The sequence below is a fragment of the Anguilla rostrata genome, chromosome 3, assembly GCF_018555375.3.
Source record: "Anguilla rostrata isolate EN2019 chromosome 3, ASM1855537v3, whole genome shotgun sequence".
Classification (NCBI taxonomy): domain Eukaryota; kingdom Metazoa; phylum Chordata; class Actinopteri; order Anguilliformes; family Anguillidae; genus Anguilla; species Anguilla rostrata.
Genome location: NC_057935.1, coordinates 38,897,851 through 38,918,064, shown reverse-complemented (window position 1 = coordinate 38,918,064; position 20,214 = coordinate 38,897,851). Strand labels below are relative to the sequence as shown.

The 20,214-nt window shown below is 41.2% G+C and overlaps 1 protein-coding gene across 2 annotated transcripts; it reads left to right on the top strand.

Moving 5' to 3' along the window:
- The first annotated feature begins 718 nt into the window (after positions 1 to 718).
- Positions 719 to 18,909, top strand: LOC135250785 (bile salt export pump-like). Of its 2 annotated transcripts, XM_064327463.1 has the most exons (29): positions 719 to 890; positions 1,205 to 1,290; positions 1,476 to 1,494; positions 1,585 to 1,614; positions 1,716 to 1,764; positions 1,862 to 2,106; positions 2,558 to 2,645; positions 3,079 to 3,212; positions 3,783 to 3,954; positions 4,085 to 4,209; positions 4,357 to 4,531; positions 5,792 to 5,905; positions 6,307 to 6,417; positions 7,237 to 7,362; positions 8,058 to 8,261; positions 8,353 to 8,523; positions 8,733 to 8,934; positions 9,148 to 9,229; positions 9,843 to 9,969; positions 10,682 to 10,846; positions 11,056 to 11,160; positions 11,439 to 11,600; positions 12,566 to 12,769; positions 13,621 to 13,862; positions 14,406 to 14,562; positions 15,078 to 15,275; positions 15,934 to 16,140; positions 16,775 to 16,921; positions 17,036 to 18,909. In XM_064327463.1, the coding sequence occupies exons 2-29, from the start codon at positions 1,215 to 1,217 to the stop codon at positions 17,234 to 17,236; spliced, it is 4,038 nt and encodes a 1,345-aa protein (XP_064183533.1). In that variant the 5' UTR covers positions 719 to 890; positions 1,205 to 1,214; the 3' UTR covers positions 17,237 to 18,909. The 2 variants fall into 2 exon arrangements, with proteins under 2 accessions (XP_064183533.1, XP_064183534.1); XM_064327464.1 differs by lacking the exons at positions 719 to 890; positions 1,205 to 1,290; positions 1,476 to 1,494; ... (8 more) ...; positions 5,792 to 5,905; positions 6,307 to 6,417 and adding an exon at positions 6,430 to 6,809.
- Positions 18,910 to 20,214: the final 1,305 nt, after the last annotated feature.

The following is a 20,214-nucleotide window of genomic DNA, read 5'->3' as shown; positions in this document are numbered from 1 at the left end:
ACTTCAGTGAATGTATTTTTCATGCATACTCACTATGCTGCTTCTGACTTCAATAAAGACCATAAATGTGATTATCAGTACCAGTGCTAATCGTGTGTGGCAACACATGTACAAGAGAAGTCAGATCCAGGCTTTCCACGTGTGTCTATGTGACTGTTGCTCTGCCACAGAACTGACCATCTGGACATTGGTAGTGCGTGGAACCAAAGACACAAACGATTATACTTAACTGACAGGTTCCTGCAAAGTGGTCAATTTCAAATACATACATTGATGTTAATACTTAGAAGCCAAATAGTAAAATATACAAAACATTTATATGCATGACCAACATCAAACAAATGCCCCTGCATAGTGTGCCTAAAATCATTGAGCACACTTCATGGGGCCCAAAATCCTTGGTGGTGCCCCTGTTCTGGGACAGACACATTTGTATAGATTTAATCACTTACATCCTCCCAAGTGACCTCCAGCATCACCCCACGTTCACATATGTTTTTTTTAAAAAAAATTTTAAACTAGCATGACATAGTTAAGGTTATAGAAGTTATAACATAGCTATGTCCTATGACATCCACCTGCTTATTAGACACATACACACAAGTGCCACATGCAGATTTTCCTAATATTTTCTCTCTCTCCATTCTTTGAATAGTTGGGTCATTGAACCTTTAGCAGCACAAACCGACAGGACAGTTACCTCTGAATATATAGTCTGGCAAAATGTGCCAGGACTACTTGGACAGGATACTCACACGTAGCACTAGCAGCTTGGCTGCTACAAGCTGAACCCATTTTGGGTATTTTTCTGACAACTGTCAATGTTTCGTGGATTCCTGCTTAAGAACCCTGGATTAACATGTAACTTGAACGACTGAGACAAAATACAGGTTGCTTTTTATTTATTTTTTTTGTGTCTATATTGTTTTTTGTGGACTACAACTGTTTGGTACTTTGTGTATGTGTTGCATGTGAAAGGAAACATACCGTCCTGTTTTAGAATTGTATTAATTCTTATATGTGCTTTAAAAAGTATTCTTGGTAATGAGTCATTATGAAAATTCCTTAATGAGCTCGTAAAGGCTTCTCTTCAAGGATCACATTTCGAGCCCCTGGTTATTTCAATAATAGTATGATGTAGTTTTTCACTGTTAAAAAACAACTTTCTAAAAAGGTGTTCCTTTTCCCAAAAAATGCCGTCCAGTTAAAGCACAATGTCTGGATCAGTGAGACTGCACAGCATCAAAAAGCTTGGACAGGAAAACAATGGTTATGAATTTTCTGATACAGGTAAGGAATCATAATTCTCTATGTAAGTTATGTGCTTTTGCATCTGGTTCTGGTCGTGACACTTTTCACCATATGCCACAAATCAGATAAAAAATAAACATATCAACATAGCAAATGGATTAATCAGGGTAACTGGTTGTATGTTAAACTAATGCTCTATATTATTTGTTTTCTTTTCTCTTCAGAAAAAACTGATGTATACATGTAAGTGTGTTTATGTTTTAAAATAATTCAAATGCTCCTTTTGTATGCAATTTTTTTCTAATGCATTTATTGTCTTGTTTTGTTGAACAGGACCATGTCGTCCCCAAAGGAAGACAAAGCGTAAGTTACAATTGGGCCTCCGTTTGGGATACGCAGTTCATCGCCAGTTCATTTGTTCATTGTCGGTACACCGTTTCCACTTATTTTTCCGACTGTTTCAGGGGCAAGAAAAAGGATGAGGGAGCCATCAGAATAGGCTTCTTCCAGCTGGTAAGCTCTCTGGCCTCCAATGGTTTGGTGGAAACGACAGCTGAACATAGCCTACAATGTTTTCACCAGTCACCACGCGTTTCATGTTCCTGTCCAGTTTCGGTTCGCCACCGGCCACGAGATCCTCATGATGATCGGAGGGAGCGTATGCGCCCTGCTGCACGGCTCCGCACAGCCGCTCATGCTGCTCGTATTTGGGATGTTAACGGACGCGTTCATCGATTACGACACGGAGCTCCAGGAACTGGCAAACCCAAACAAGGCATGCATCAACAATACCATTCAATGGACGAACCAGTCCGCAGAAGAGAACCTTGATCTAAATATGACAAGGCCATGTGGGTAAGACAGTCCTCCATATACTGGCATTTCTTATTCAAAATAATGACTTAGGGCAATACATTTCTCTGTAAGGATGCATCTTGAGTAGTGTGTCTAGATGGCTGTTATTTACAAATATTCTCCCCAACAATAAAGAATTTCCTTTATTTGGATATCCATATTGAAAAATTGCATGGATGAGCATGCTATAATAGTTTAACTCAATGATTTGTGCCTTTAGGACATTTTGTTTGGATAGAAAGCAACAGGGAGAAGTCAAACTGCCTCTTTTTACCATAATGATTTATATTTCTTCTCTACAAGTGGTCTTTATGAAATTAATGATGCATTTAAAGTGCCTCTTGTAACATGAAACACCACAGTTTTGTCAGAAATATAGGGAAATCCAGTGGAACATGCCAGTCTTTACAAATGTATCGCAAGTTCTAAATATGTGTTGCCTAAATGGCAGGTTTATGAAAATTGAGGAGCAAATGACCTTCTTCGCCTACTACTACGTGGGCATTGGACTATCTGTATTTATCTTGGGATACCTCCAGGTAAGGAATTATGTGCATTTTGATATCTTTTGATATCTTACATCATACATGTCTGGACACTATTGGTTTCATCCTGTAGAAATCACAGCACTTTTATCACAGTCATGGCACCATAATGCTTGGGACATATTAATCTATGTAAATGAAAGTAGTATTGTGTTTGTAATCCATAGACATCAGCAGGTGCTGAGTATCTTTTCTGATGATGCTCTGTCAGCCCTGCTGCACTGCAGCCATCTTCAGCTCCTGCTTGTTTTGAGGGCTAGTTGCCTTAAGCTTTCTCTTCACCATACAAAACACATGTTCAATTGGATTCAGATCAGGTTTCCAGTTTTTCTAAGAACTTTCCAGTTAATAGAGAATGTTCCACGTCCAAAATGACAGTGTGCTGTACACAACATTAAAACGTTATGGCTAATATTGATTTTCCCAGATCTCCCTATGGGTGACATCAGCAGCACGTCAGATCCAGATCATTCGGAAGACATATTTCCGGAAGGTAATGAGGATGGAGATTGGATGGTTCGACTGCAACTCTGTGGGAGAGTTGAACACCAGGATGTCAGAGTAAGAGCAAAGATTGTTTGACACTACACAGCACTACTTTATTGTGTGGTGATGATGGTCTTCACTCATGATTTATGGTTCTCTGGTCTTTTTTCATCTGGGTAGCCAGCCAAAACAAACTATTACACTTTACACCAGTTAAAACCATCCAGCCATTTGAGTATAATAAGTCCAGCCCAGCTGTCTTTTATCTCAGTGCCCTGAAATATGGCTGCAGTTTACCTTTGGTCATTTTATCATCTATTTTGGTGCAATTGATGATACAATTTTACTTTTGATTTTCAGGAAACAACATGTGTTTCAATGATTGAAACACAAGTGTTTTAATGACTAATTATGCATGATATCTGTGGCATTATATAATATATGGCATTCTCAAGCAGAGCAACACTATGTATATTTTTCAGTTGGCACAACAAATATATAAAACATAAATATTAAAAACATAAGCAGGATCTTAGATCAGGGAGAGTATTGCATTGTTTTATCTTGTCTACCACTGCTTCTCTGAAGAATTAAATGGGAAAACACTGTCCTGGTTATGCCTGACCTCATCCATACCTTTTGCAGTGACATCAACAAGATCAACGATGCCATTGCTGACCAAGTAGGCATCTTCATCCAGCGTTTCACCACTTTTGTGTGCGGCTTCTTGCTGGGCTTTGTGAAAGGATGGAAGCTCACGCTGGTCATGATTGCAGCCAGCCCGCTGATTGGAGTGGGAGCTGCCCTCATGGCTTTGGTAAGACTCAACCATCGGCATTTCGCTGCCTGTGCATTTTAGAGGCTGAGAGAGCCAAACTGCCAGTCATTTTGGCAATAAAATCATCCTCGAGATTCACCCTTCAGATAATCCCTGTGTCTTTCCGCAGTTTGTGGCCAAGCTGACCGGTCGGGGGCTGCTAGCCTACGCCAAGGCGGGGGCGGTCGCAGACGAGGTGCTGTCCTCCATCAGAACTGTGGCAGCTTTTGGAGGAGAACAGAAAGAAGTAGACAGGTGAGGAGGGGGCTTTAAAAATGTATCTGAGATATTGAGGTGAGAAGACTGTGCCTTCTGCAAAGAACTTCAGTTTGGTTGTGATGTGGGGACTCTCTAAGGCTGCAGCTCGCTCCAGCTCCACTTCTATTTGCTCTTGCTTGACAGGTATGACAAGAACCTCATCGCTGCCCAGCAATGGGGGATCCGTAAGGGGATCATCATGGGGTTCTTCACAGGGTACTTGTGGCTCATCATCTTCCTCTGCTACGCCCTGGCCTTTTGGTATGGCTCCATACTGGTGTTAGACACAGTGGAGTACACCCCAGGAACCCTGCTGCAGGTGCTCACCATTTTTCATATCTCATGATCAATAAAGAGTCCTTCAGTCAGCCTTTACATGGACAAAATAACTAAATTCAAGATGTCTTCAAGATGGCAAAGAAATGTGCAGTGTTACGAAGGCCAATTGTTTAACACAAAACAAATTAAAATCACAAAGCCATTTAAAAAATAAAATCAAAGTGCCATTAGGTGCTGAGTCTCCGGCTGCCAGTGCAAAGTTATGCTGCACAAGGTGGTTTGTAATTGGCTGCAGCATTAATAGGGTAATAGAAAGGGTTCAAATAATTGTAAAAAGTAGCCTACAATTTAAGTGGAAGTTAAGTGCTTATTTGCATGATTGTCCTTAATGTTGTGACCAGTAGTCATACATACAATGAGCACCATAATGTTTGGGACAAATATACATTTCTAATTGATTTGGCTCTCTACAGTTTCAGATTTGTAATAAAACAATTAAAGTGTGGTTAAAGTGCACATTCTCAGCTTTTTTCATACATTTTGGCAGCACCAAGTAGAAATTACAGCACTTTTTTTATAAATAGTCCTCCTCCATTTCAGGGCATCATAATGTTTGGGACAAATGGCTTCACAGGTGTTTCTGATTAGCTAGGTGTGTTCAATTGCTTCCTTGGTGCAAGTATAAGAGAGCTTCCAGTATCTAGTTTTGATTCTAGCCTTTTGATTGCATTTGGAGTCTGTTATTGGCGGTTGTCAACATGAGGACCAGAGTCATGTCGATGAAAGTCAAGGAAGCCATTCTGAATAATAAGAGTCATCGGCCAAACCTTTGGTTTACCAAAATCAACTGTCTGGAACATTATTAAGAGGAAAGACAGCTCAGAAAGAAATAACAAACATTAAGGTGCTCAGTGTATTTCTGTCTTTAGAGCATGCCTCATTTCTTTCCCCAAGATGAGAGAGTTTTTTTTAAGGAGAGCAGACAATCCCCCCTCCCTGTGTATTTTAACTTTATTTAAACAGGAGGGACGCAGAGAGAGTTTTTTATAAAATGGATCACAGTAAAAAATGTTCCACGGCAAGGAATTGAACCCCCGGCCAAACATGATTATTTGTATATGAGTTAAGAGTCAGTCACTCTACAGACTACTTATAGGGTTCTCTATCTGATACCCACAGGACTGCTCAGTAATCAGAGAACCTGTGAGTAATCACAGAGTTAAAATGAGGCTGGTTAAGAGCTTTGTGTGTGCCCTTTACAGTTTGGTTACCTTTTAAGAACATTTAACTCTGGCTCCAGGTATTTTTTGGTGTCCTGATAGCGGCTCTGAGCCTTGGACAAGCTTCTCCGTGTCTGGAGGCCTTCGCCTCAGGGAGAGGAGCAGCTACCCTCATTTTTGAGACAATTGAAAGAGTGAGTGTTTGTGTTTTCTATGTGACAATTTTAAGTATACATGGTCAGTTTATTGCGCATTTAAACACATGCGTAACATTTGTGGAACTATTTGTTGGAATTTTTGAGGGAAGGACTTAATAATACATCATAGTTATTATAAGTGGCACTTTATGGTCTTTATAAATGTGAGTGTAATTCTGTGTGAAAAGTCCTGGTGTGAGTGCGCAAAAGGTTTTCTCTCGTCCTTCCATTATCCTCTGTATATGTGTGCATGCCCCTGATTGTGAGTGTGTAAGGCCTCTTGGCTGTAAGTGTTTATGGACTTTGTGGCAGCAGTGCCTGTGCTGCTGTCAGTAATGGCATGTGAGGCAGTAGCAATCAGAGCTTTGCTGTAACAGAGTATTTACCCGTGTGTGCAGGAGCCAGAGATCGACTGCATGTCAGAAGCTGGGTACAAACTGGACAGAGTGAAAGGAGACATTGAGTTTCATAATGTCAGCTTCTACTACCCTTCAAGACCTGAAGTCAAGGTTGTGTTTTGGGTTGTTTTCACTGTTTTCCATGTTATAATGTAAGTTTATTTCATAAAACTTATTACTCTTTGTACTCCTATAATATTTTCCTGATGCCCCAAACCGTTGAAAGTCAAAAGTGTCTGTTTACCTGTACTTTATATCTGGTCCTATGAACACATTTCATCAGATTGGAAGCTGCAGCAATTCTGGGTTTTCACAGTAATTTGCCACATGAGGGAGAGGCAGGGAAAAGGGGAGAGAGAGAGAGAGAAAACCTGCAGATTCGAAAACAAATAAACATCTTCACCTTTCCCCCTCACGGGTTCTGGGCAAAAACAAAAACTAAAATACTAACCAGAAAAAAACAGACTCTGAGCCAGTGACAACTTTTCAGCTTGCCCAATCAGGTTAGTTTAACTTTGTCATTTCTTTCATGACCTCTCAAACTCACACTCTCTCAGCATGTGGTCCCAGTCTCAGCCCTGTAGTGAGCAGAGGAGCACACCTTTAAGCACCTAGGGTGATTAGTAAACACAACCCAGGTGTGTACGCTCACTCCACCAGAAGGCATGGCTGAGACTAATCCAACACTCCACCGGATAGAACACACTAATCACAGTTACACATACACATACAACAGAGCAAAAATCCAGCTAGATTCCTACTCTGCTATTGTAGTAGCAGTAAGGCAAAAACAAAAACCTTTCCACCACAGAACATCTTAAGCCAGGATCCCAATAATAAGCAAACACATAAAATGGGAGAACATTGTATTATTGTTGTATTATGGTGATGCAAAGCTGTCAAAGTTGATAAAATTCTGTACTTTGACAGATTCTTGAACAACTGAATGTATCTGTGAAGTCTGGGGAGACAACAGCTTTTGTGGGACCAAGTGGAGCTGGGAAGAGTACCACTGTTCAGCTCATACAGCGCTTCTACGATCCCAAGGAGGGCATGGCAAGTAGCATTAGTAAACTGGTAGAAATAGTGCTCTAAATGTTTGGGATGTTTAACCATTCCTGGTTTTATTGGAAGCAAGAACACATATTGAGTGATAGCCTCCAACAGGTAGAGTATGCTAGATAGCAACTGAGTGATGGGCCACACTTGCCACTTCAGTTGACCCACATACCATCATGGAATGACGGCGATGAACAAATCCAAAACTAAAATCTGTCTGCCAGAATGCAGCCACAACCTTGATGAGGCCATGTCTCAGGTGTGATACACATTTGGACCACATTTGGCCCAGAATCCAATGCAGTGATAGATCTTCAATGTGGCTAGTTACAATTGTGCCACTTTTGGCTTAAAATTAAAATGTTGCACAAATGTAGCATGTGGTTGACTACATTTGGACCACTTTTGGTCCACAATACACTTGCCATTGCTATCACTAACCCTTCAGTGCCTAAACCACATTTGGCTTGTAATTGTCTGCTATCTGCTATCAGGGGACATGGCCTGTCCCTGCAGTGTGCCCTCATGAACCACTACTGAATTCAGTATAGGTCATTATGCCTTCATTAGCACTCAATTAGTACTACAGTCCACTCTCCCTGGGAGGAATACAGCTATAATGCATGAAGTAATTAATACAGTGAAACACTGTGATTCACTCTCACGCAAACCTCACTGTGACCTGTGTACAGGTGACCCTAGATGGCCATGATATCCGGGGACTGAACATTCAGTGGCTCCGCTCTCTGATTGGAATTGTGGAGCAGGAGCCTGTGTTGTTTGCCACCACCATCGCTGAGAACATCCGCTTTGGCAGGCCAGGCGTGTCCATGGAGGACATTGTGAAGGCAACAAAGGAGGCCAATGCCTACAACTTCATCATGGACTTGCCCCAGGTAGAAGAGACACTCTGACAGCAGATGCCCAGCCCCTTAGCGAATATGTAAAAGTATCTGTTGCCAAACGGTCTCTTCTTTGGTTAAACAGAAATTTGAGACCCTTGTGGGAGAAGGAGGGGGTCAGATGAGCGGAGGGCAGAAGCAGAGGATAGCCATCGCTCGAGCCCTGGTCAGGAACCCCAGGATATTGCTGCTGGACATGGCCACCTCTGCCTTGGACAACGAGAGTGAGGCTGTGGTACAGGAAGCGCTAGATAAGGTGGGCGCCCCACGCCATGTGTTCAGTATGCCAATGTGGATACATTGAATTACAGGCTTTCATGAATATGTTGAAAAGCCATACCATTTCATGTCAAAGCTTCTTTCATAAAGTGCCACATTTGTTCATCAAGGAGAATTATTGAAGATTTTGTGAAGATGTCTGTTTTATGTTTAGCTGAGTTGAATGGCAGTTTGGATCTTTTGAAGGTGAGGATGGGCCGTACCACCATCACCATAGCCCACCGGCTGTCTACGATAAAGAACGCGGATGTCATTGTGGGCTTTGAGCGTGGTCGTGCAGTGGAGAGAGGCAAACACGAAGAGCTCTTGGACAGGAAAGGGGTCTACTTCACCCTGGTGACCCTGCAGAGCCAGGGTGACAAGGCTCTAAATGAGAAGGCTCGGGAAAGTGAGTCCCTGCCCGTTTATCTTCCCAAAACATCCCCTGAACCGAATGTAGTATTGCTCCTCAAGACCCTTTGAATATGATCAACCCTCTTGATCTTTCTCTCTTTGTCTCTCTTCATTGAACACTCTTCGAATCTTCCCCCCTCCTTGCTCTTTTTTCCTCTTATCTGTCTCTTGCTTTCTGTGACCTTCTTCCTCCTGACTTTGTCCACAGTGGCTGAAGAGAAAGAATTGTTAGAAGTGGATCCCGGGAAAAAGAATGCTTTTGAGTCTGGGAGTTATCGGGCAAGTTTAAGGTATGCTCCTTTGACAAAATTCTTTCCACACTTTTTCAGTATGTCCTGTAGATAGCCTTGCTGTGGTTCTCAGGATGTTCATTACCTGGTTCCCTAAAAATGGATTTTCATTTAAGGTCATCGTAGAAGCATAGAACATTTCAAAAATATTTATGTCACTGATGGTGTAGCCTCGAGACCACAGCATCAGCCTTGTTCTCAGCACATAGTTCTTGAATAAGTTTTCCCTTACAGGGCACAATTCAAATCTGCATTTAGGCTATAACAAATAAATGATTAGTGTCTCCCGCAAGTCTCCTCCAAAATGACTACCCTAGATAGGCATATTGGTCTGTTCTTGTTATCAAACATTCCAACATTCACACACTTCATATGAGCTTTTATTCCGAAAGGATTTCAGTTACTGAATGATATCAGCTGGGTGTCACTCACGATAAAACCTGTTTTTTTGCAATAGGCAGTTAATTTTAAGGGTATACTTGTTCAAAACTAAATATTCTAGTGAAATATTAATGTTAGGAAATCTTAAGGGGATAATTATGTGGTAAGTGTATTAAATTATGTCTATGCACCCAGGGACAGATCACTGAAACAATGCTATTTGTCTGTGCAGAGCTTCTATCCGCCAAAGGTCAAGGTCACAGCTGTCGAATGTGATCCCAGAGGCTTCGATATCTATTGCTGGAGAGCCGGTGCGGCCTTACAGTGACTCAACAGTCTCAAGTGACATAGACAAAACGGTCAGTGGGAGTGTGTTGGGACTGCCATGTTCACTTCTTCCATTAGTATCAAGGCTGCTGGAATGTTTTTTTTACAGGGCCTTTGTTTGTGAGTCATATTGACTTGGTATTTATTTTACAACAAAGACAACAACTTAATAAAGGAACGTCAGTGGAGAGGAGAAAAATTGGCTTCAATGCATTTCACATCAGTTCAATAAATGTTATCAAATACATTTTTATTAAAAAATCCTTCCCTACTGAACGTAAGTCAAATATTTTGAGAACATATTCGTTCGAGTGACATTTTTAACACCACTTCAGTTACTTCAGTAATCTTCATTAACAGGATTCTTTCATGTTATGAGTACAGCAATGTCTGATAGTTCTTAAAAAAAAGTGATTAATACAAAAAATATTTAATCACTTTCCACCACGTCTACACTCAACAGTACCAGTGGGTTTATTGGTTTTATTTTGTAAAATGAATCAAAAACAATGAAGAATGATACGCTTAAAGTTTGCTTGGCCAAAGCGGAGTCTGCTATTGAAAAAATCAATTCTAACAGTGATGCAGAATAAACGTGTCTGTGATTTTAATTACTTATCAACAATACATATATCAATATATTATCCAATGTCTTTCAACTTACTCAGTTCTCATGGTGTGTGTGTGTGTGTGTGTGCGTGTATGTTTGTGCGTGTGTGCGTGTGTGGGTTTGCATGATATCAGAACCCTATACCTGAGGCACAGGAGAAAATAGAGCCAGCGCCTGTGACCCGGATCCTGAAATACAATGCCCCAGAATGGCCTTACATGGTGTTCGGCTCTATAGGCGCTGCTGTGAATGGTGGAGTTAACCCCCTCTATTCATTATTGTTCAGCCAGATTCTTGGGGTAAGTTGCCTGGATGTAAATGGTGTGTACTACCTTACACCTCACATTGCAATTAAAACACTGTATAATAAAAAAACATGTTCAATTATCATTCTGTATATTTGAATATGTATATATATTGACACATATGTACACCTACACACATATATACATATTTACATATACATGTGTGAAAACTGTTTGTGATGCATCTCTTTTTATTTTTGCAGACTTTCTCAATGACTGATCCAGTTGCCCAGAGAGACGAAATCAACGGAATCTGTGTGTTGTTCGTACTCATCGGAGTGATTTCATTCTTCACACAGATTCTTCAGGTACACACCCCACACCCCAACTGGACACCACTTCCACATGTCAATACTTGCGTTGTCTGTTTGTGAGCAGAGTACAGTTTTATCAGTGGAATAACTAACAGGTTAGACTGGGGATGTCTCTCTTTCCAGACTAGTCACTCTGCTTCTGCACAGGTTGCGGCTCTCAATCTTTTCACTCCATGGAGCAGCACAGACATGCAGGCACACTGACTGCATACTGTAAGCAGTCCATAAACCTGAGGCAAAGCCACTGAAAAGGAGCCTGCGTTGTGTTTCAGGGCTATGCTTTCTCCAAGTCTGGGGAGCTGCTGACCCGGAGGCTGAGACGGCTGGGCTTCCAGGCCATGCTGGGCCAGGAGATCGGCTGGTTCGACGACCACAGGAACAGCGCCGGGGCCCTGACCACACGCTTGGCCACCGACGCCTCCCAAGTCCAAGGGGTGGGTGTCTCCCAGGAAAACGGCTTTCTCCTGAGGCTCAGTCATGTGACCCAAGGCCATTCTCAGTTCTCATTGTGATACAGTCGCCTATATCAGGGGTTGTTATCTCTGAAGTGAGCATCCTCTAGCTCACCTCTATAATAAATATAATCGATATATAGTTAAATATAAAGGTATTCAGTGACATAATTATAAAGCCAAAACAACTGTCCCAATACTTTTGCATTTAATTGTATAAATATAATCTCTATATTTTGAAAGCTCTGTCCAATACCCACTATACGATGCCATGCATTGAATATTTTGCACACTAGTGATCCATGAAAACGTCTAAATTATGATTTGATTATATAAGATCTCTAAGAGGCTGGTAACTGTTTAGCAATATATGTTCAACAGTGGCACTAATCACAGTACTATCAAGAACTGTTTATCAAACACTGTCAAGTAATGTTTTCCCAGCAGTTATAAAATATGTTATATTTTAATTATGAATATAATACAATGTTATCAAAAAGGAAAATACTTTTTCAATTTTGCTGAGGACCCCAAGGGTTCCTTGCACCCCATATTAGTGACCGCTGACCAACAGCATGGTCAATTAATATTCCAAAACTATGACTATATATCACAGGATACAGGCCCGGCCCAGAAAAGCTTTGTCTAAAGCAGGAGTGTCCTGTCTTATTCGTAACGGGCTGGTGTGGGTGCAGGTTTTTGTTTCATCCCAGCACTATAACACCTGATTCAAACTCTCTCTTCAATCAAGAACTTGGCAAGTAGAATCATGCGACCCACACCGTCTTTTCGGACAAGATTAGACATCCCTAGACTAAAGTATTCTCAGGCCTGAAAGCCATTTTCCCTTTCTTACCCTGCCCCTCCTCATCTGCGTCACTTTCTGCAGATTGTGTGCGGCTCGTGCTCTTGGGGTGTGGCAGTAACGCTGTGCGCTGTGCTTGCAGGCCACCGGCTCCCAGATAGGCATGATCGTCAACTCCCTGACCAACATCGGAGTGGCCATCATCATCTCCTTCTACTTCAGCTGGCAGCTCAGTCTGGTCATCATGTGCTTCCTGCCCTTCCTGGCGCTCTCCGGGGGTTTTCAGGCCAGGATGCTCACCGGATTCGCCAAGATGGACAAGCAGGCCATGGAGGCCGCGGGACAGGTAAACTCGCAAATGCAGGTTCTGTTCCAGGGGGTGATGCCAAACTTGTGAAAAGGATGGATTTAACTTTGAGTATTATCCCTCAAAAATGAGCCCAAGGCAACGTGTGGCACAGTCCGTAAGGTGACCTGCTTTGAAGCCACACCCCCATGCACAAATGGCGGTTCAGTCCCCTGCCATGGCGCCTTCTGTGCAGTGAATCCTTCTCTATTACTCTCTCTGGTTTCTACCGGCCTAATAAAACAAAAAAAGAATGGTGGGTGGACCGTCTGCTTCACGTTTGTAAAAAACAAAAAGTGAGCCTGACAGGTTGTGGGTGAATAAGTAGGTATAATTGCTATTCTCTGCTGCTTTTATTGTGACAATCTGTCATAGCATCATTGACTTGAGCTGCACCACACTGGCCAACATTGACTCTGCTGTACAAGATTCAAAAATGGATTTTCTAAATTTAATTGCATCCCACCAGCCTAAAATGAGCCAAATCTGAAATAGCTAGTTTAAATTAGACATTACATGTCTATTTGTACAGCACACCATTTTCAAACTGATTTTGAACTGGAATAAGTGTTTTTAAATGTTGTGTTAAATTCTGTGTATATCTTATTGTTTTCTGTTATTCTATGATTTGTTTAGACTGTCTATCATAATTTCATTAGCATTCCAATACAATTCATAAGATAAGTTATGCTATTTCAGTAGGGCCCTCTGTGAAGTACATGGGGTCAGCGTCTCCATTAAAAATGCTTTAAATGAGCCTGTGTTGAGTGATTGACAGATTTATTGAATATGTTGTTTCTTCTGTGTTCCTCAGTGTTCTAATAAACCAAAAACATTGATTCCTCCTGTAGATTTCTGGTGAGGCATTGAATAACATCCGCACCATTGCTGGTCTGGGGAAAGAGAAAATGTTTGTGGAAATGTTTGAGGTCCAGGTGGAAGCTCCATACAACGCAGCCTTGAAAAAGGCCAATGTGTACGGTGCCTGCTTTGGCTTTGCCCAGTGTGTGATCTTCCTGGCCAATGCTGCCTCCTATAGGTTTGGAGGATTTTTAGTGGAACAACAGGGGCTCCACTTCAGTATTGTGTTCAGGTGAGTCTGTTCACATTTTTCAATGTCAGTTAGTGATGAGGCTGTACGTTTGATGGCATTAACATTCACAGCTATTAAAAAGTATGCCACTGTGAAAGATGTGTACAGTTCTAGGCACCAAGCTGTAAGATGTTTTATGGAAGATACTCTGTTCCGGTTTATGAACCTATGGTCAATTCTGGCTCAAAAACTGTCATGGTGAGCATGAGGGTACCAGCCAACTTACTCAGACTATTAAGGAGGTAATTACACATTCACCCTGAAGGAAGCCTTTTTCCACAGTTAGTTGCACATTTATTTATTGGAAATTGCAGTGTTCCTGCTCCTGCAGCTTGTCAAGAAGGGCAGCCTTCCAGCACAAGGGCTGTGCAGTTTTAGAAAAGGTTGACGTCCATTAAATGCTTTCTTCTGAGGGCAGTAAAGCTCCTGTCAGTTAGCGTGAGCCACTTCTGGAGGAACTCTGCAGACTGAAGCTGTTCACACACTTGGCCACGTTCTTGGGGCCTACGTTCATGCTGCTTGTTCCCCATCTTGTTGGTGCAGAGTTATCTCAGCTATTGTGACGAGTGGGCAAGCCCTAGGACGTGCTTCCTCTTACACACCTGACTACGCCAAAGCCAAGATTTCAGCAGCCAGGTTTTTCCAGCTACTTGACCGCAGATCCAAAATCAATGTTTACAGTCAAGAGGGAGAGAAATGGGTGAGGATTTCAATTTTTATATACCTACTGAACCAAACATCACAGTGCTTTCTTTGGTTCAATATAGAATTAATTTCATTAGAATTAATTAAGTTTCATTAGTGATAGAAAATGTTTTGCTGAATTTTGACCTAATAAGATTACCTCAACAAGTAATTCATAGTCAGCTAGCTTACTGAACAACCATCTTTTCTGGTACTGGCATGTACAGTAAGACTATTTATTGCTGTTCAGTGTAACATAAGGAAAAATATTTATCCAACAGCTATCTTTGACTGTAGGTATTTTACTAGTGTGCAGAAATACCTTGGTTTGTTCAAACTGCAGTATAGTAGTCAGTCATAAACTGCACTGTTACTGGACCCCATGCTAGAATATGGGAGCATATTAATGTTGTGGTATTATGCCCAGGGGCACTAAGTTTGCAGAGTTACTCTCAAACTACTATTTATTCCTTGGATTTTCCAGAAGGATTGACAATGCTAATATTATTTTTCTCTCCCTCTCCTGAACAGCCTAATTTTAGAGGTAATATTGAGTTCATTGACTGCAAGTTCACGTACCCGACCCGCCCAGACATCCAGGTGCTGAACGGTCTGACGGTGTCGGTGAAGCCTGGCCAAACTCTGGCCTTTGTGGGCAGCAGCGGCTGCGGAAAAAGCACCAGTGTCCAGCTGCTGGAGAGGTTCTATGACCCTGACCATGGCACTGTGGTCAGTCCCTGTCCTTATCTCTCTCATTTATTATTGTGTCTCTATTCGAGGTGTAAATTCAAAAAGCACTCACAGTAGTGTCATTGTATCAATTTTGTTGCTGGTTCCTGGGTTAACAGTTTGTAGAGCCATATCGTGACAATGGTTATGGAGAGAGGTTTTAATTTCTCAAGAAGCATACGGTAAATACCACATAACGATTGTATCTATCTGGAACTGGAAAAACACTCATTTCATGGAACTGTTGAATGTTTAATTTGATAATTAACCCCAGGGAAATGTTATTAGTTTGATATACCAAGGACTCACCAAGGTACTACACTATTAACTACATGATTAGGCCAAAGCTATTGCTTATGCAGCATGTCTGTAATGATATACACAGTAATGTTAGCATAGGGTGTCAATTTATCAGTTTTTAGAACATTTTTGGTTGCATTACATTTTAGATTAGGTTTTAGATTGGTTAATTAATTGTAATATTTCATATTATTTCATGTTAATGGTAGCTATCCAATCCAACCTTATGTTAAAATCCAGGTTTGGGAAGACTGTCTAATAAGCAGGAAATGATACCAGCATGTGTTTATGGGCTTGCATATGTAAATAAATGCATTATACTGCACCAGATCATGAGGTGAACTTATAATTACTACAGCTGATTGATGGCCATGACTCATGCCAAGTCAACGTACAGTTCCTGCGCTCGAAGATTGGGATTGTCTCCCAGGAGCCCATCCTGTTTGACTGCAGCATTGCAGAAAACATTAAGTATGGGGACAACTTTCGAGAAATCAGCATGGATGATGTAATTACTGCAGCAAAGAAAGCCCAACTGCATGACTTCGTCATGTCACTGCCTGAGGTACTGCCGCCATTTTACATCAGTAACATTTTTTGCATTTCAGAATATTAGTCTGTTGGTGAAACATGTCACATTTAATATCCTACACTCATTAACCTTGGCACGTATATAAAGGCCTACTCCTATAGGCCACGGCCCAAATAAAGTTTGTATTTGTATGCATAGACATGTTGACTCATTTGTCAATCATCTGGTACATAGATACCATCACAGATTTTCCTTGAGCAACTACAATGTTTACCATACAAGATTTTAGAATTTTGTGATACATACTTAAAAGTCTTGTCATGTGCTTTCAGTTAATTAATATGTAAATTGCATTCAAGCATCTTTGAAAGCCTCATGAAAATCAGCAAAATTATACAGTTTCTACCATACAAGGCCAGTGAGCTTGCAAGTGGGTGTGACATTTCACCCAAATGTTTATAATCTCCATATTATTTCACATATCACATAAAATGATAACCACATTAACATCCACATCAGGACTCCAATAACAGCTTTGGCCCCATCAAAACGTATGGTGGAACAACAGCAATCAGCATTTTTTATTTTAATGTGCTACTGTTTTTTAATCGAACAACTGATGTGAGTAAAGGTATGAATGAGATGTGCAATGTTGTTTCACACGCAGGGTTATGACACTAATGTGGGCGCCCAGGGTTCCCAGCTCTCCCGCGGACAGAAGCAGCGCATAGCCATCGCCCGCGCCATCATCCGAAACCCCACGATCCTGCTGCTGGACGAGGCCACGTCTGCCCTGGACACAGAGAGCGAGAAGGTAACTGTCGCCTTTGCCCCCGGGTCAGGGCTCAGCGGCACCATTTTGTGCCCTCACAGTGAGGTGCGTGCACCTCGTTAGCGTCGCTCATAAGTGTAACGTATCATCCAACAGACGGTCCAGGAGGCGCTGGACAAAGCCAGGGAGGGCCGGACCTGCATCGTTATCGCCCACCGCCTCTCCACCATCCAGAACTCGGACACCATCGCCGTGATGTCCCGAGGATTCCTGATGGAGAAGGGCTCGCACAATGAACTCATGGCCCTGAAGGGCGCTTATTACAAACTGGTCACAACAGGAGCGCCCATCAGCTAAGGACAAAGAGTGCCAATGCCACTGCCACTGCTTCCCAAAACAGCTCAGGCGTGGGTGACAGAACCAATTCGTATTTGGCCTTGAGGTTTTTAGCATAGCAGCGTACATTTAACATGTTTTATAAACATTTTGAACATTTTGGGTGAGTGTGTGTATTCATACAAAACCATATTAACTTGAATTTAAGGGGATTCTAATTATCAAAAAATTATTTAAATTATTATTTTGAACAAACTATTTTATTTAACAAGAATGTAATATCATTGCAACATCTGTAATATACAGAAATGTAATAATTTGTAACCACTTTTATTGTTTGAATTCAAACATTTGAAATATTTGAACTGAATATAGTAAAGGACTGAAACCTGACCATTTCCACACCTTTCTGAATCGTATATTCGAAAAATATCTTGGAAATGGTTCATTTAGGTTGGGAAATACTTTTCTGACTGAAAACATTTGAAAGATGCTTCTTATCCCAAACACCTCACATAATTTTTTGTTATCACTGCCAGCATGACAATTGTTGGATGCCTCTTTATTATAATTTAAAAATTTGCATCATGACTATACAATCCTTTGGTTACTTTCCCAAGTTTTGGCACACATTTTTCTGCTACTCTGAAGAAATATAACATTATAAACTCCCCATATCAGTTATGAATACATGACTGACTGACATTTTAGTATCTTGGGAATTATTTATACTTGAAATAGCAATCGACCATGTTTCATAGGCATTACTCTAGTTCCATTTCATTACATAGTGACAGTTTATCTGAACAGCATACATAGGCCTAATATATATCTGCTATTAAGACACTGTGTCATAAAGAGTTTGGGGAGATCAGCCATCAGGAACAACGTTAGTTCAACACTGAAGTCTGTATTCATTTGTTACCTCAAAGAACCATTAAACCTTTCGATTCATCATAAGTGAATGCATAATAGCCTTACGTGTAATACCGATTTCATGTATTTCTGCATTTGGACCTTGTGTTTCATTTTATGTTGTTTCTTTACTTTCATTTCTATGTGCAAAATGCTTCCAGACAAGTCAGAAATTGTGTTCCCAAAGGTTTCAGGAGGCCTTATGTTCATTACACCAATCTTCGTCCAAGAACATGGTACAGTATTTCCAACGAGCATGTGATGCATATTTTCCACAGGCACTGTACCAGCCTCTCACAGATATGGCCGTTTCCCAGTTTCCCATAGGCAGTTGCACGTCAATTATTATAAAAGTATTAACGTGCATTTATTGCTCCACCTATCCCTATAATTCAATCTGTCGGATCTTCATTTACACTGGTGGTCATAGGCTTGCCTGCCAGTGTTATCATTTCAGTGGCATTGGAGCAGGTGGCCTCCTTGTCCAATGGCATGTTACTCGTCTCAGTTACAGACATGGCCTATCATATACACAGGGGCGTGGTTTACAGCATATGAGAAGTGAGGTGATGTAGTGCTCGTTAAAAATAAAGGGAAATTCTCAGCTTCCCAGGTGGCGTGTCCTATTAATCACATCCGATTAATTATTGCTAATGTTCCATATTCTCAAACGAGGTAGTAAGAAACCTAACCTGGGTAGGCAATTTTACATGTAATATCAATTCAATGCATTAAGATATTTTGCTATGTAATGAAAAATAAAGTTGGAATTCATTATCCACTGAAATGACTGTGTTGATTCACTGGGCTCTGTGGTGATAACTGCTTTGGAGCCATAATGAATGGAATTTACATTAGATTGGAAAGTGAAATAGAATCTTCCGGATGTGCATCGCACAAAGACAGCAGTGTCTGACCGTTTTTGCTCCATTTTGTAATTTACTATAATTGGTTACAGTTCTGGCAATTGTGGTACAATCTCTTTGAATGTTACGCTGCAAAGACACTGAGTTCTTATTGTCACAAGATGCAGGAACAAGATCCGCCTACGAATGATTGAGGATTCAAAAATGTTAATCATTACTTATTTGGAGCCTTAAGATATTACTGCTGTATAGTACCCCATCTTCAGAAGAGCTCTCAAGAGCTCTATTTGTGCAAATACCAGGCTTTGGCAGCTTTACCCAAGGCTCTTGGTAAAGTCTATAAATTAACAAGTATTTTCCCACTTCTTTATAATCACTCCTGTCAGCTATTCAGGGAGAGTATGCTTTGGAACAAGTCATGTGATGCTTTGCTCAAAAGGTGGCTTTCCACATACAGTAATTCATACAAAATCCATCCATTTTGGTATTATATACTATATGACCAAACGTATCTGGACACTCCCTTAGTCTGGGGCTGTTTTTCATGGTTTGGCCATGGCCCTTTGTTTCCAGTGCAGGCAAATCTTAATGCTACAGCTTACAAAAACATTCTAGACTATTTTGGGCTTCCCCAACAGTTTGTGGATGGCCCTTTCATGTTTCAGTATGATAATGCCCCAGGCACAAAGCAAGGCCCATATAGAAAAGGTTTTGTCTATAACGGAGTAGAAGAACTTGACTGGCCTGCACAGAGCTCTGACCTCAATGCCAGCCAACACCTTTGGGATCAATTGGAAAGCCAACTGCAAGCCAGGCCTAATCACCCAATCAGTGCCTGACCTAACATTCTTCTGGCCAAATTCCTGCAGCAATGCCCCAACATCTAGTATGAAGCCTTCCCAGTAGAGTGGAGGTTGTTATAGCAGCAAAGGGTGAACAAACACCATATGAATGGCCATAATTGTGGATAGGATGTTGGGTGTCAGGTGTCCAAATACTTTTGGCAGGTAGTGCATTTACATAGTCTGTAGAAGTGTTACCCATTTTCATTTTCTCATGTTTGCTGCTGTAGTGCATTCTTGCTGGTACTCTGTTAAGCCACTTTCAATTAAACATACTGCATTTTAGCAGATGGTTGTATAAGCATAACAATCCAACTCCCCCACAGCAAATGTATCATTTCCAGTTTCTTGCAAAGCAACAATTGAGTATTTATTC